General features: G+C 43.8%; 1 protein-coding gene across 1 annotated transcript in view; it reads left to right on the forward strand.

Moving 5' to 3' along the window:
- CREB3L2 (cAMP responsive element binding protein 3 like 2) overlaps positions 1 to 16,579 on the forward strand; it is a 127,649-nt gene that overhangs the window by 81,851 nt on the left and 29,219 nt on the right. Inside the window, exons 3-6 of the mRNA XM_050785015.1 lie at positions 4,368 to 4,543; positions 7,571 to 7,658; positions 12,011 to 12,195; positions 14,571 to 14,717. Coding sequence (XP_050640972.1) covers positions 4,368 to 4,543; positions 7,571 to 7,658; positions 12,011 to 12,195; positions 14,571 to 14,717 — 596 coding nt within the window. The remainder of the gene's footprint in view (positions 1 to 4,367; positions 4,544 to 7,570; positions 7,659 to 12,010; positions 12,196 to 14,570; positions 14,718 to 16,579) is intronic.

Below are 16,579 nucleotides of genomic sequence, written 5' to 3' on the forward strand. Positions count from 1 at the left end.
TCATCTTTCTCCTGAGATAACTAGATTATCCCAGCTCATTCTTCTCATGCTGATGGCAAAACTGCAGCAACCTTAGTTCCATCCTGCAAGCACATTCCAAAACTCTGCTTGTATTAAAAAGCTCACATACTATTGGTACATCAAGCCACAGAACCAAGCTGTAGGTGGGGATCAGCCCATGGTAGGAGGGCACTGCAAAATTCTAAGACAAAAGACCTGGAAGGAGGGAGGAGGAAGACCTGGAGCCAGGAATGCAACGTGTTTACATAATAAGGGACTCATTGACTCTTACTGAGTCAAGGGCTTCTAAATGGCCCCTTGGGCAATTGGAGCCTCTATCCAATAATTACCATCCTAAGCCATGAAGTAGAGCAGGCCATGTCCCTGTGTGTTCATCCAAAGACAATAGTGTCCCAAGATTGGAAATCCAGAAGTACTATAAAATTTAAAGAAAAAGTCATGCATGTTCTGAACGATTATCCAGAGATGCTTACTATTTGACATATTTCTTTTGATTCTTCTCTGTCACTTTCTTCTTTAATAGTATATAAATTTATATAGAGAGTTTTTGTCTTAATATTTTATTATGTCTTTCCTTTGTAATTAAAAAGGCTGTATACATGTAATATTAATGTCTGCGTAAATATTCCATTGTATGGATGCACCATAATTGACTTAACCTTTCTCTTGCTTTTTAATGTTTTGGTTATTTTCAGTTTTTGGCATTATACACAATGCCGCAGTGAGCATTATTTATGCATAATCTTTATCCACATAGAAAGTTTTCGGGTTAATGGGAAGATTACTGGCCAGAGTGCAGAGATCTGGGTTCTGCCACTAATTTGCCATGTGACCTAGGCCCAGGTGTCATTTTCCTCATCTAGAAATGATAGGCTGGACGTGGTGGTTCATACCTGTAATCCCAGCACTTTGGGAGGCTGAGGCGGGTGGGTCACCTGAGGTCAGGATTTCGAGACCAGCCTAGCCAACATGGTGAAACCCCATCTCTACTAAAAATACAAAAAATACAAAAATTAGCCAGGCATGGTGGCACACACCTGTAATCTCAGCTACTTGGGAGGCTGAGGCAGGAGAACTGCTTGAACCCAGGAGGCAGAGATTGCAGTGAGCTGAGATCGCGCCACTGCACTGCAGCCTGCGTGACACAGCAAGACTCTGTCTAAAAAAAAAAAAAAAAAAAAAAAAAAGATATTTGAGCTCGATGGCCTTAAATCTCTCTATAACTCAGGATCAAGGACTAAATTGCTATATTGGAGTGGAAGCACGAAAGCAGCGCCAGTTGTTTGTCCTCAAACAAGCTCAGGGGAGGAGAGGCCACTTCATTGGGCTTCTCTCTTGGAAATGTAGTTGTCTTTGAGAGAGAAAGTTTCCTTTTACAGTTCAGGTACCATCGCTTGCCCTGCGGTTTCCATTCCCTGAGGCAACACTGATGATATTTGCACATTTGTAAGGAAGGCTATAGGACACTGGGCATTAAGAATATAAATGGTCTTGACTTGTTTTATGAATGTGCATGCTTTGAGAATGGCTTCGCTAGATTGGAAGAACTGATTCTATCAACCATCTTCATTTTGTCTTATAATTTTTTGTATTCTTTTTTTTTTTTTTTTTTAAACTTTTGCCTCTTCTTTTGTTTGCCTTGTGAATTAAGTTTCATCACAGTCGCCTTCACTGCACAGTCAAGGGACCTGGGCTTATCTCACAATTTCCTGGTAATTGTGTGCGACCTTTTTCTCAGGGTTGCTTCCTTACCATCCATTTCAGCCTGTACTGAGGCTATATTTCATCTTACCGTCTTTCTTCCAGCCTCTGCCAGGGATAAATATTGCTCAATGTGGGCAGGCTTTAAGTGTTGACTTCAAAAAGCAAAAGCATGGCTATGCAGGGTGGCTGACACCTGTAATCCCAGCACTTTGGGAGGCCGATCACCTGAGGTCAGGAGTTCAAGACCAGCCTGACCAACATGGCAAAATCCCATCTCTACTAAAAATACAAAAATTAGCTGGGTGTCGTGGTGCACACCTGTAATTCCAGCTATTCAGGAGGCTGAGGCAGGAGAATCTCCTGAATCTGGGAGGCGGAGCTTGCAGCGAGCCAAGATGGCGCCACTGCACTCCAGCCTGGGTGACAGAGCAAGAATGTCTCAAAACAAAACAAAACAAAAAAAGCAAAAGCATCACCATGTCATTGCTGAATGGAAAAAATGAAATCTCTGATGTCTCTGGCTCCCCAACCCTTCTCTGACTGTCCTAAGTGGGTGTTCTTTGCAGCAGACAGTGTCTTCTAGCTCCTAAACTCCTTTGGGGAGAGTCAACAGAATCTTTTGGCTGGTGGTCCAGTTGCTTCTTCTCTGGGCTGAGCTGGGGCACGGTCTGAGTCCGGTACAGAGTGGTCTCCCTCCTCTGGCCGCCATCAGAAGGCCCTTTGTTCCCCCTCCCTCCCCTTCCACCACGATATGGCCCACACCCCATGAAGGATGGAAATCCCCGTCACACCATAGCACTCAGCAGCGCCACTCTAAAAGCAAAACGTCATCCTCCACCAGAAGGCCTGCCCATCCCGTCTTTATTTCACCTCGGGAAATAAATTGAGGCTGGGATAATTTATCAATTATAAGCTGGATTTAGGGGGGAAATAATTTTCCTCAAATATGAACCTGTTTTTGCACTTGAAGGAAGTTGCTTATGAAACACAAGTTTAATAATCTTAGATTTTAGTTCTTAGTTTCTGCATCTACCCTTCCCTTCCTGCTAGCGGTTCTGAATGATTGTACCGTTTCATAAGAAAACTGGAGTCACATTCTTAAATGTAAAATAAATTTATAATGTGAACGACTTGGCTCTCCTAACAGTCATGGGTCACTAAGTATGTGAAATGTGGTGTATGTGTTTAAGCATTTTGGTAAAGGAGCATGTCTTTGCTTAATTTTAGCCTCATTTTAGTAAAACTGGTATCAGCTAAGGAATGTGGCCTTTAGCTTGCTTTGTCTTGTTCTGTGGCTGTTTCCAACCCTCTCGTCTTTCCCTTTCCTTCCCTCCTCCCTGCTTTTCCAGGCAGTGCTGAGGCGCTAGCCCCAAAGTAATTTGTTAAGAAATACAGGGTACCTCTTAGACTCTGAGAAGAGTGTGCATTAAGTGGCGGAGGCACTCTGTCTGTTCTCTAGTCTTGTCTCTCGGTTGTTAGCTATCTCCAGGCCTGGTGATGATCAGGAAAGACCAGACAAGACCCAGACTCACCAAGATGCAGCTGTTTTCTCTGGAAGAGTATTTAGTCCATTTCAGCAAAGGGCAGATGGTTATTGCAAACCAAAGTCTCCCAAAGGGCTGAGCAAAGTCTCTGGAAGTCTAAGTTAAGGTTTAAGGCCTAGGTGGGATCACAGTGAAAACAGAAGGGAACAAAAACAAACAAAAAAAATGGAGTGAGAAGAAAAAATATGAAAAAAACCAAATATCTTCCCTTTGGGCAGAAGGAGAGAGAGACCTACTCACCATGCTCTCCCATCGTCTCCCCTTGGTTGCCAACCATTTGCTTGCTTCTCTCTCTCTCTCTCACTCACTGGCTTGCTCTCACTCTCACCCTCGCTCTTTTTCCCTCCCCCCCCTCTCTCCCTCTCCCTCCCTCTCCCTTCCCTTTTTCTCTCTCTCTTTCTTGACAGGGTCTCACTCTGTTGCCCAGGCTCTGGAGTACACTGACGTGATCACGGCTCACTGAAGCCTGGCCTTCCTGGCTTAAGCAATCCTCCTGCCTCAGCTTCCCAAGTAGCTGGGACCACAGATGCTCACCCCTGCACCTAGCTAATTAAAAAAAATTTTTTTTTTGTAGAGACAGGGTCTTGCATTGTAGCCCAGGCTGGTGTTGAACTCATGGGCTCAAGCAATTCTCTTGCCTTGGCTTCCCAAAGTGCTGGGATTATTTGTGTGAGCCACTGTGCCCAGCTGCTTCTTTCTTTAATGTTTTTAAATTTGCTTATTTATCTGTTTTTGATTAGATAACACATTTACATGATTTGACAACCAAAAAGAGTAGCTCATTACATATTCAAAATCCTCCCTCCTATTCTATTCCCCATCAACCCAGGCTTCTTCCTGAGAAACGCAGTTTCTCTTTTCTATGGATTCCTTCCAGAGTTTCTTTAGGCACACTCACATGCAAGTGAATACAAGTATCGATTCTTACTTTACTGTTTACATCTATCGATCTTTTCTCTCACATACTTCATTTTCTTTTATTCCACTCTCAGTAATCCTTCACTGAGCTTTTTTGGGGAGAAAAACCAGTGGTTGTTTGTTTTGCTTATGCCTGATGCCCTGAACAAGTTCACATGTGTGCTTGTCTTTTTCCTGCAGATGAGGTGGAAAGTGAGAAATGGTACCTGTCTACAGACTTCCCTTCAACAACCATCAAGACAGAGCCAATTACAGACGAACCACCCCCAGGACTCGTTCCGTCTGTCACTCTGACGATCACAGCCATCTCCACCCCGTATGAAAAGGAGGAACCTCCTCTGGAAATGAATACTGGGGTATGCTCAGTTTTCTTCTGTATAAACAGGTTGGATTAAAAGATACAGGTAGATCATTCTCCAATAAGGTGTTTAATCTTTTTGGAGTTAGTGGCTGTGTACATTTAAGGACATGCAACTTTGTATGTGTGTATATACATATGTATACATTTAATAAGGGTATGTTGATTTGGTGCCAGCTTCCTTTAAAGCCATTGTTTGGAAAAAGATAGTAGGTAAGCTGATTTCAGTCTGTCTTTGATTACTGTTACAAAATAAAAAACACAGAAAATATCTATGGTAAAAAAAAATTCTCTATGGCACTGATTTTTAAGCAGTGGAAAGGGAGTGATTGAGGTGATGACACAATCTGTGGCTTACAGTGCGTGGCTCCTGGGAATGTGAGCTCCTGTGTAGTATTTTACTTTCCTAGTGAGATGCTGAGTTGTCCTTACTCAAGTCCGGAACCTCCCACCTATTGATTCATATAATAATATGAATATAATAACAATATTAATAACATTATAATAATATTAATAGTAATAATAACACTTATTATTATGTTACCCGTGGAAAGCATAAGAAATCAGGATTTTTTCCTTACTGGATTCCATGCCTACTGCAAATAGAATTTAATTCTACTCTACCTTCTTTCTGGGTATGTCCAGTGTCCGGCCATGGACCAGCATCATATTTGTACATCTTCTTGCAAGTGTTGGAAGCCTGTCTTAGCTTCCCTTAAGTTCAAAGCCTCGGGTTATAAACAACAACTTCATTAACATTCCTTAAGTCAGATTTCTTTTTTTTTTTTTTTTTGAGACGGAGTCTTGCTCTGTCGCCCAGGCTGGAGTGCAGTGGCCTGATCTCAGCTCACTGCAAGCTCCGCCTCCCGGGATCACGCCATTCTCCTGCCTCAGCCTCCCGAGTAGCTGGGACTACAGGCGCCCGCCACCTCGCCTGGCTAGTTTTTTGTATTTTTTAGTAGAGATGGGTTTTCACCGTGTTGGCCAGGATGGTCTCGATCTCCTGACCTCGTGATCCGCCCGTCTCGGCCTCCCAAAGTGCTGGGATTACAGGCTTGAGCCACCGCGCCCGGCCTATTTCTTATGAGCAAGATAGAGTGTCTACCTGCAGCTGGGCATGGTGACTCATGCCTACAATCCCAGCACTTTGGGAGGCGGAAGCTGCAGTGAGCCGAGATTGCACCACTGCACTCCAGCCTGGGCGACAGAGCAAGACTTGTCTCAAAAAAAAAAAAAAGAAAAAAAGATACAATGTCTGCCTCTTCAGAATAAGATAACACTGAATCAGTAGACTCATAAAATGTCACTGCATACTCACTTGTTAGTCCATCTGTGTAAATGATGAAGGGTTATAGACAGAGGCCTCTGCAAGTGTGCTAGGATTCCTTTCTCAGTAACTACCTGAGTCTCTTTATTAGACTAGGCTGTCTGGGTCTCTATTAGTCTCCTTGCTCCACAGGATTTTAGTTATTTTATTTATTACTTTTTTTTTTTTTTTTTTTTGAGACAGAAGTCTCACTCTGTCGCCCAAGCTGGAGTGCAGTGGCACGATCTCAGCTCACTGCAACCTTCGCCTCCCGGGTTCAGCGATTCTTGTGCCTCAGCCTCCCGAGTAGCTGGGATTACAGGCACCTGCCACCACCTCTGGCTAATTTTTGTATTTTTAGTAGAGATGGGGTTTTACCATGTTGGCCAGGTTGGTCTCGAACTCCTGACCTCAAGTGATCTGCCCACTTCGGCCTCCCAAAGTGTTGGGATTACAGGCGTGAGCCACACGCCTGGGCTAGTTGAATTATTGTAAAGCATGTAACTAGCAAAGCTCGGAGGCATGGCCTTGCTCCCGTGTATGGGCCAGGTAACTTTTCTCCTTTCCCTACCAGGCATTTCATGATTAGATATAATCAGTCATTAAGAAGCCTTAATAATAACATTAATTATTAATATTAATTATATATTATAAACATTATTAATAATCAATATTAATAAAGTTATATAAGAGAAAGGATGTAGTTTGGTGCACAGTCCCTACCCCAGGGCAAGCTGGTGGACGCCTGTGACTTTTTAAAATTTAGTTCCCGTTTTCCATGGTGATTGACTCGATTTAAGTGCATTGTGGCTATATGTAATTTACAGGCTGCTTTACATTGCAGGCAGGGAAAACTCCCAGGCTGGTGTGAGGCTGAACTGGGATAACAGACCCCCTGGCCCCTCCTCATTCTGCTAAGGTCACCACCTCTTAGAAGGTCTCTTATTTTCTTTCAGAGATCAAATGCACAGTTATGCTCTACAGCTAAATTCTGCAGTCTTGGGAATCCTGACCCGTATCAACTATTAGTCGCTTTTTAAAGCCCCAAAGTGGAGTGAGGATAGAGGGAGTGGAAGCAATGTTTGGTTCTTCCTTAACCCAAACTGTGTATAAAGAATAAAGTTAGCAGAATGATGCCACACAAAAAAAGTACCAGAATATTTTGTAATAAAATGCCTTTACAGTACTACAAAAACTTAGAAAAGAATATTGATATAGTCTTGGGCTTGAGCATTTAACTTTCAACTTTAGAGTTCTGAGCGTTCTTTTCTTTTTCTTTTTTTTTTTTTTTTGAGATAGGATCTCATTCTGTTACCTAGGCTGGAGTGCAATGGTATGATCACAGCTCACTGCAGCCTCAAATTCCCGGGCTCAAGTGATTCTCCTGCCTCAGCCTCCCAAGTAGCTGGAACTACAGGTGCACGCCATCACGACTGGCTAATTTTTATATTTTTGGGGGAGATGGTGTCTCACTATGTTACCCAGGGTGGTCTCAAGTAAGTTCGGAGGGTCCTGTCAGCTGTAATGCCCAGTTTGGCGATGAGAAAAAGGTTAAGAACTAAAATGACTCCCTGTCAGGGAAGCTGCGTACACTCAGCTATTCTCCAGGATAGGCAGGGCTGTCCCGAGAGGAAGACACAGGTGACAAATAGCTCTGCTGCGTGTGTCTTCAAGGCTGTGATTGGTTTTTAAAACTTGTGTTTGAAATTCTTCCTCCAGGTTGATTCCTCGTGCCAGACCATTATTCCTAAAATTAAGCTGGAGCCTCATGAAGTGGATCAGTTTCTAAACTTCTCTCCTAAAGAAGGTCTGTCTGCCCTCCCTGTGTCCCTTTGGGTGTGGAGATGGTCTCTGAGTCTACAGAGAGGGAATATGGTGAGAGAGCTGGGATGAGTTCGTACCACAGATGTAGCTGACTTTATGAAATAGCTCTGTTCTTAAAAAATAAAAATTTTGCTTCCAAATAAAAATTTTGCAAGCTAAATATTATTTTCCCATATATGCACTTAATTAAGTTTCGGCTAAGTGTTACCATATTTTACTTCTAGCCAGGGTGATATTTTTCAAAACCTTTATGGACTGCTACTACAAACACTATCAAACAAGAGAACTGCAGCTCTTACTCATCCAGGTGTGAACCCTGTAGAACCCCACAAATCAACAACCATCTACAAAGGCACCTTGCTTATTTTAAACAACTCTAGTTTCAACTCTTTGTGAAGTAAATTCACAATTAATTATGCGGCCAATTCATTGTTTGTAAACATTGACTTTGGATGACAGCCATTGCAAGGAGCCCCCTCTCTATTTGGTCATGTTCATAGTTTACAGTTGTGCATCTTTTTGGGCTTCTTGACATCCATCCATCTAGAATTAACACGTCCTTGAGAGGTGGTCATACTTTTTTCTTTTTTTTGAGACAGAGTCTCACTCTGTTACCCAGGCTGGAGTGCAATGGCACCATTTCGGCTCACTGCAACCTCTGCCTCCCAGGTTCAAGCGATTCCTGTGCCTCAGCCTCCTGAGAAGCTGGGATTACAGGTGTGCGCCACCACACCCAGCTAATTTTGGTATTTTTAGTAGAGACGAGGTTTTGCCACGTTGGTCAGGCTAGTCTTGAACTCCCAGCCTTAGGCAATCTGCTTGCCTCGGCCTCCCAAAGTCCTGGTATTACAGGCATAAGCCACCACGTCTGGCCAAGGTTGTTATATGTCTATATTTCTCTTTCTCTATGTCAGTTTCTTTCTGAGTTTCTCTCTCTTTGTTCTCCTGTGAAGCCCATAGCTAGGAACGGATGCAGACCCCTGAGCCTCATAAAGTCTAATGAAACTCTCTCTGCCACCTTGTTTATACAGAGTCTCCTGTATAGGTCCTGCTCTTCTCACTTCTGTGCCTTCGGTCATGCCCTCACTTCCCTTTTCATTCCTACTTTTTATTTATTTATTTTTTCTGTGAAACAGGGTCTCATTCTGTTGTCCAGGCTGGAGTGCAGTAGTGCAGTCCTGGCTCGCGGCAACCTCAACCTCATGGGCTCAAGCGATTCTCCCACCTTGGCCTCCCAAGTAGCTGGGACTATAGGCATGCACCACCATGCCAAGCTGAATTTTGTATTTTCTTTAGAGACAGAGTTTCACCGTGTTACCCAGGCTGGTCTGAAACTCCTGAGCTCAAGTGACCCTCCCACCTTGGCCCACCAAAGTGACAGGATTATAGGCATGTGGCACCTCATCCGGTCCCATTCATACTTTCAGTACAAATTTTGAAGTACAGTTCATTACTTTGGTCAACAAATAAGAAATTGGCTTATACAGTTGTCACCAAAAAGGTATATGTGCTACAGTATATAAACGTGAGGATATTTACATATGAGCACTTCTCATGAAAATATCAGCTATCTTCTTTCCATTAGAAACTAACTCAGGATTTGGTTTGTAACAATGTAGTCAGGGCTGGCCCTTTATTTGCCTTATTATCAATAAAGACATGATTAAATTTTAAAAGTTAACAATACTGAGTAGAATCCATATCGAGACACTATTTCTTTGCACTGAGTGACAGACAGTAGTGCCTTGCAGCTTCATATACTGCTTCAAAGTAATTGCTTTCATTTGTATAACACTAGTTATTACTATCAAATGCATCTTACTCTTTTAATTTTATGCTTCGATGTGGTTCAGAAGTGTCATCACCATAACAATGAATCCCATAGTGGCTTCTGAATCCAGGGTTATTGGAGGAGAAATGTTTCAAGAATAAAGTAAAGGACAGCCCTTCCTTATTATCCTGGATAAACAGAGATAAGGAAATTCTATATCCTTGACTGCAGCAATTTCTAGGCAAAGTAGCTTGTTGTCCCCAGACCTTGCAGTAACCCAAAAGCGGCATTTCAAATGATATTTAGAAATCTGATCCTGAGGTGCCTCTGGCCAGCCCTGTAGCTCTTTCATAGGTAGGAAAGACAAGATTTAAGTTGCTTCACTTGCTTTTCTCATCATTCTCTTTCTGTCTTTTGTGAAGGGCCCTCTGCTTAGACGGGAGAACAGTATTAGAATAATTTGGCCCCTACCAAGTGAAAGGGACAGGGTGGCTTTAGGTACTTTAGGTACATTCTTGGGAATGTAACAGCACAGAGCCCCTATTAGGTTCGTCTGCTTCCTGTTTTGTTTTGTTTTTAAACTATGAAGTGCCATAATATTCATGGCATTCAAGAAACCTTGATTAACACGCTTAGGACTCCTCCTTCTTAGCCAAGCACCTGCATATTTAAGGCATGTGGTTCCCTTCCTGGGCTGCCTGCACCCGTGGCAGGAGTAGTGGGAATAGTGTGACAAGGATTATTTTAGCATATTCTTTAGCTGTAAGAGTGCCCACAGAGACTAAAAACCCCAGGGACCTCTTTGGCAAGACTGGCAGAGAAAAAGGGAAAGAGGAAACATCTAGAGAAAAGCTATATGTGGCAGAAAGAGAAAGAAAGAGTGGGAGAGAGACAGGGAATGGCAAGGAGAGAGAGAGAAGAAAAAATAGCATGCCGGGGCCGGGGGACCAGGCATCGCCTGCTGTGGCCTCGGCTATTCAGGTATTCCTATAGGAGAGAGCTGCTGATTGCTGCTCATCCTCTCTGAGGGCAGTGTATTAGTCCGTTTTCATGCTGCTGATAAAGTACCCGAGACTGGGCAATTTATAAAGAAAAAGAGGTGTAATGGACTCACAGTTCCACATGGATAGGGAGGCCTCACAATCATGGCGGAAAGTGAAAGGCACATTTTACAAGGCGGCAGGCGAGAGAGAAAATGAGAACCAAGTAAAAGGGGTTTCCCCTTATAAAACCATCAGCTCTCATGAGGCTTATTCACTACCACAAGAACAGCATGTGGGAAACTGCCGCCATGATTCAGTGATCTCCCACTGGGTCCCTCCCACCACACAGTGGAGTTGTGGGAGCTACAATTCAAGATGAGATTTGGGTGGGGACACAGCCATACTGTATCAGGCAGCTATGAATGAGGTCATCTTTCTTGGGTCAGTTGTTGTGTCTCAGGAGGGCCCTTCCCGTCCATAGTACGTTGGGTAGTCTCCATTGGAAGAAGGGACGAGGAGGTGATGCGCTGAGGCTTCTCATGGCCTTCAGCAGTTAGTTCCCTGGCCGAGCAGACCCAGCTGTGTGGGCCATGCCCACCGTGGGGCTGCCGTACAGAGGACTCATTGTCCTGGAGGCTCCAGGAATGAAGTGTTTACCTGCAGTTATCTCCCTTGGCTCAGTAGCAGTGGCTGGTGCAACAGAAATATGCACTGTTCAGAAAGAACAGTGAGAACCAAGAGTGCTTTCATTTCAAGGAATCCTGGTTGGATTCCTCCTTCAGAAGCCCATCTCTGCTGCCCTGGAGATGCCTGATGGACACTGGCCAAGGCTCCATAGGCCCTGGCAGAGAGGGTGTTGTGCCTCCCTGAGGAAGGGCGGAGACTTTACAGGAGAAAGTCTCCCCACTGAACTCTCACTTACTTTTCCTGTGCCCACTCCCCCATCTGAAGATGGGTTTCATGTTTTCTGAATGAAGAATGCCTGGCGTCTTGCCTGTGGGCATGACCACGCACATTGCTCCAGAAACAAACTGGCTTTTTTCAAAGCAGCCACTGACTTTTTGAGATGGAGTCTCGCTCTGTCACCCAGGCTGGAGTGCAGTGGCGTGATCTTGCCTGGGTTCAAGCAATTCTCCTGCCTCAGCCTCCCAAGTAGCTGGGACTACAGGCTTGTGCCACCACACTCAACTAATTTTTGTACTTTTAGTAGAGATGGAGTTTCACCATGTTGGTCAGGCTGGTCACAAACTCCTGACCTCATTTGATCTGCCCACCCGAGCCTCACAAAGTGCTGGGATTATAGCCATGAGCCACTTCGCCTGGCCCCTGGTTGCACGTTTATTGGTTTCTTGTATACACTTCCAGTGTTTCTTTTTGCCAATACAAGCAAATATGGGGTCCATATCCTCTTTGTCTCTGTTTTCATGCAAAAGGAGGACTCCTGTATCCAGCCTCTGCACTTTGGAGATCTGTCCGTGTCAGCTCATGGAGGCCCCTTGTGCTTTAGTTCACTGTCCCACAGATCAGTTGTATCCTGATTTGTGGCTCTGGGATGGATGAGATGTGCTTCCTTTTTTGCAGCCCCAGTGGACCACCTGCATTTACCGCCCACCCCCCCGAGCAGTCACGGCAGTGACTCAGAGGGCAGCCTGAGTCCCAACCCACGCCTGCACCCCTTCAGTCTGCCTCAGACCCACAGCCCCTCCAGAGCTGCACCCCGGGCCCCCTCCGCCCTCTCCAGCTCCCCTCTCCTCACGGCTCCTCATGTAAGTATGCAGCGGGCGTTCCTGGACCAAAAGGAACCTTCTCCATTCATTCCCATGGGGCTGTATCTAGAGCAGGACCACTCAAGGCTGTTTGTTTTTCACTTTTGTCAAGAAGTTTCTGTTTAATGGCCAAAGCGGAGTGATGTCAACCCTAAAGAACACTTTCCAAGAACTGCCTGCACACCTCACCTTTTACTACCACAATTCTCTTCCTTTTCACATGCACACTTCCGGTTTTTATTCGTATGTTTATTTTACAGAGCTATAGGCATGAGGAATAAAGATTTGGGGTTTTTCTCCTCAAAGTTCTATCATAAATATTTGTGTTAATGATCCTTGTGACCTATGTCATAGGAAATACCTTTTATATTTTAAATAAGCAATTTTTGGTGAACTTAAAAATTACTATGAGATTAATGTCTTTGATGCCTAAAGGTCAAAAACAGTTTAAGCCTTTTCTGTGTGTCATATGACTCTTAACCCAGAAACTCAGATCAGACATCAAGACCCATCGTTCATCCCTCACATACATGAGGACACCATAATGAAGAATAGATCATTAACTTCTTATTGTTCTAGGAGTGAATTGATTTCTATGAAATTGTAAAAATTATAATCAGCTATTTTGAATTTACAGTATCACAACTAGAAAATTTAAATGAAATGAGATGTTTAAAAATTCTGTAAGAACCATCCATCCATTAATTAACATAACTTTGAAAGTTTGTATTGATTCCATCCCTGAAAGTTCTTGATCTGTAACCACATTCTTATATTTCACTGTTACTGAGGACAAGGGAATTCACCTTTCCACTCTTTCTTCACCTTTTCAACTGGAACCTGACTTCACTCCTTGGATTAGTAGAATAGCTTGTATCCTATATACCTGTGTGTACTACTGTGATCTGTCCATTCTACATGTTGATGGAGGAACTCTTCCCCATGTCAGATGCTTGCCCAACAACTATGTTGTGTTTCCCTATCATCTATTGGCACCAAGCCGTGACACCTTTACTCATTATCAGGTGTCCAACCCTCCGCTGCTTCAAGAACTCCTTACCCACACCAGGCAGAGTGGCTTCTTCAGTGACTTTTCAAAATACTGCCTTTTGCTTAGAATGCACTCCTCTCTCTTATGTAAATCATCCCCTTTCTTTCAGGAGGCCCAATTCAAATCTCATCTCCTGCCCTAAACCTTTCCTGATTACACAGCTCATAGCACTGTTCTCTTACTTCAAATTTTTAGTGCACCTTTAGCTAATGTATTATTTCATTTTCATGCTGCTGATAAAGACATACCCGAGACTGGGCAATTTACAAAAGAAAGAGGTTTAATTGGACTTACAGTTCCATGTGGCTAGAGAAGCCTCACAATCATGGTGGAAGGCAAAGAGGAGCAAGTCAGGTCTTACATGGATGGCAGCAGGGAAAGAGAGAGCTTATACAGTGCAATTCCGGTTTTTTAAAACCATCAGATCTTGTGAGAGTCATTCACTCTCACAAGAACAGCACGGGAAAGACTCACCCCATAATTCAGTCATCTCCCACTGGGTCCCTCCCACAACACGTGGGAATTATGGGAGCAATAAAATGAGATTTGGGTGGGGACACAGAGCCAAACCATATCCGCTAAGAGTACAGTTTAGCATTTAATTACTCTTATCCTTTCATGGGTATCAATTCAGTCTCACAGTCTTGATCACAAGCTACTTGAGAGATAGTCCTCCATGGCATTTAGTATGGAGCTAAAATGCAATAGGGACTCTGATTAATTATAAACACGCCATTCTACTGTGGGGTCCATGAGATGGGCTACTGTTCTTGTCTTCATTGCTGATGGACAGTCTGAGACTGCTAAAGCCAGAGGCTTCTATGGAAAGAGTCTGCAGGTGTGTCCCTGGGTGCTCTGCACCCTTAGCTAAAAGTGGAGAAGTGACTCCTGGTGTGTAGAGAGCACCTTATAAAATTGCATTTTCAGAAGGAGAACAACAAAACTGTTGTACAAAGCAGGGCTGCAAATGAATCCTTCATCACTCCAAGGCCAGGAAATCTCTAGGGATGTGGGAAATGACTTCTCTACTTTTTCTTTTCATGTTTTAGCGAGCGGGGTGCTTCCTGGGAAATAATGGGTGGAGGTTTCTTTATTCTTTTCCTTGAATTATAACCCCTAGGTTATAACACTCACATGGGAGTGTCTTCCCCATCTTCCCATGCCCTTCAAAATACCCATCTATCATCCAAAGCAGGTGGGGCATCCTTGTCCCAGAGCCTTCTGTAAGACATTGTAACAGATTCTCGTCACCCCATCGGGAGGCTATTCTTCAGTGGTCCCAGTTCTTTTTCTTTGACCCTTTTCTGCTCCTTGGTCTGCACAGAAACTGCAGGGATCAGGCCCTCTGGTCCTGACAGAGGAGGAAAAGAGGACCCTGATCGCTGAGGGCTATCCCATCCCCACCAAATTGCCCCTGTCAAAATCAGAGGAGAAGGCCCTGAAGAAAATTCGGCGGAAGATCAAGAATAAGGTGAGCCTTTCAAATCTAGGCACTTCTAGAGCAGAGACACGAGCAGAATCGAGTCAGCATCCCCTTCCCTGCCTTCCCAATGACCAGCACTACCCCATCCCATGGCAGAGACCAAGGCCAAGCCCCTCCCTTCCCTAGGCCCTGGGAGGAGCATCCTCACCACGTGCCCCTCTCTTCCTCCAGCCCATCCCATCCCTCTTGAGGCCAGCAGACTCCCAAATCAGTGTCTACCTCCTTGGTGCCCACGATGATACATTCAGGGGTGGGAGGAAGCTATTAGAATTTCCATGTAGTTTTTCTTTAAAATCTCAGCCTTTTAAATTTTGGGCTTATGATATATACAATAGTTTCCTCTAGTAGACATATATATGTATTATATATATTATATATGTATTATATATGTTATATATTATATATTATATATGTATTATATATTATATATGTATTATATGTTATATATTATATATGTATTACATATTATATATGTATTATATATGTATTGTATATATACATGTATTATATATTATATATGTATTATATGTATTACATATTATATATGTATTATATATTATATATGTATTATATATATAAAAATACAGCATATATGTATATTATATATATAATACAGATACATTGAGAGTGCTTGGTTAATTTTTTTTTTCTTGTAGGGTTTAGTGATTACAAAACTTCTGCAGTTTGCTGGTCTGTATTTGGACTCAGTAGTGTCCTACCCCTGGGCCGCTCAGTGCTGAGCAGGGCTGATGAAAACCAGGGGGATGGCTGAGGCACAGGCCTACCGGGAGGGTGGGGGCAAAGAGGGAAGGAAGACAAGAGCTTAGTGTCACTCTATCCGTGCGCAGAACCAGCAGCAAGTTGATGTATGACCAAGCCCCAGCTGTCTTATTTTATAGATGTAGTTCAGCCAGCAGAGGTCCGGGAGTTAAACTCACTTATCTGAGACCACACTGATGGTTTGTGAGCTACATGTTCTGGCCTGGCTCCTTACTCAGTGTCCATTTTTTTCTCTTCTTTTCTTTTCTTTCTTTCTTTCTTTTTTTTTTTTTTTTTTGATACAGAGTCTCACTCTGTCACCCAGGCTGGAGTGTAGTGATGTGATCTCAGCTCACTGCAACCTCTGCCTCGCAGGTTCAAGTGATTCTTCTACCTCAGTTTCCCAAGCAGCTGGAACCACAGATGTGCGCCACCATGCCTGGCTAATTTTTTTGTTTTTGTTTTTTGTTTTGAGACGGAGTCTCACTCTGTCACCTAGGCTGGAGTGCAATGGCACAATCTCGGCTCTGTGCAACCTCTGCCTCCCGGGCTCAAGGGATTCTCTTGCCTCAGCCTCCCAAGTAGCTGGGATTACAAGCATGCACCACCGCGCCCAGCTAAATTTTGTATTTTTAGTAGAGATGAGTTTTACCATGTTGCCCAGACTGGTCTTAAACTCCTGACCTCAGGTGATCTACCCGCCTTGGCCTCCCAAAGTGCTGGGATTACAGGCGTGAGCCATTGCGCCCAGCCATTTTTTTGTATTTTTAATGGAGATGGCGTTTCACCATATTGGCCAGGCTGGTCTCGAACTCCTGACCTCAAGTGATGCACCCACCTCAGCCTCCCAAACTGTTGGGATTACAGGCGTGAACCACCGTGCCTGGCCACTCAGTGTCCATTTTACTGGGGGCCTACTTTGTAGGAAAGTAGGTGTGAGTTTGGCAGCTGGAAACCCAGGAGGACAGAATAGGTGACTAGTTGATGAACCAGCAGCTTAAACAAATGGCAAGCAGCTTGCAGAAGTGAGCGGGGCTTTAGTGACTTCTACACTAACCACCTCCTGTCTTAACTGGTTTACTCACAGAGCT

Source organism: Macaca thibetana, chromosome 3 (assembly GCF_024542745.1).
Source record: "Macaca thibetana thibetana isolate TM-01 chromosome 3, ASM2454274v1, whole genome shotgun sequence".
In the NCBI taxonomy this organism is placed as follows: domain Eukaryota; kingdom Metazoa; phylum Chordata; class Mammalia; order Primates; family Cercopithecidae; genus Macaca; species Macaca thibetana.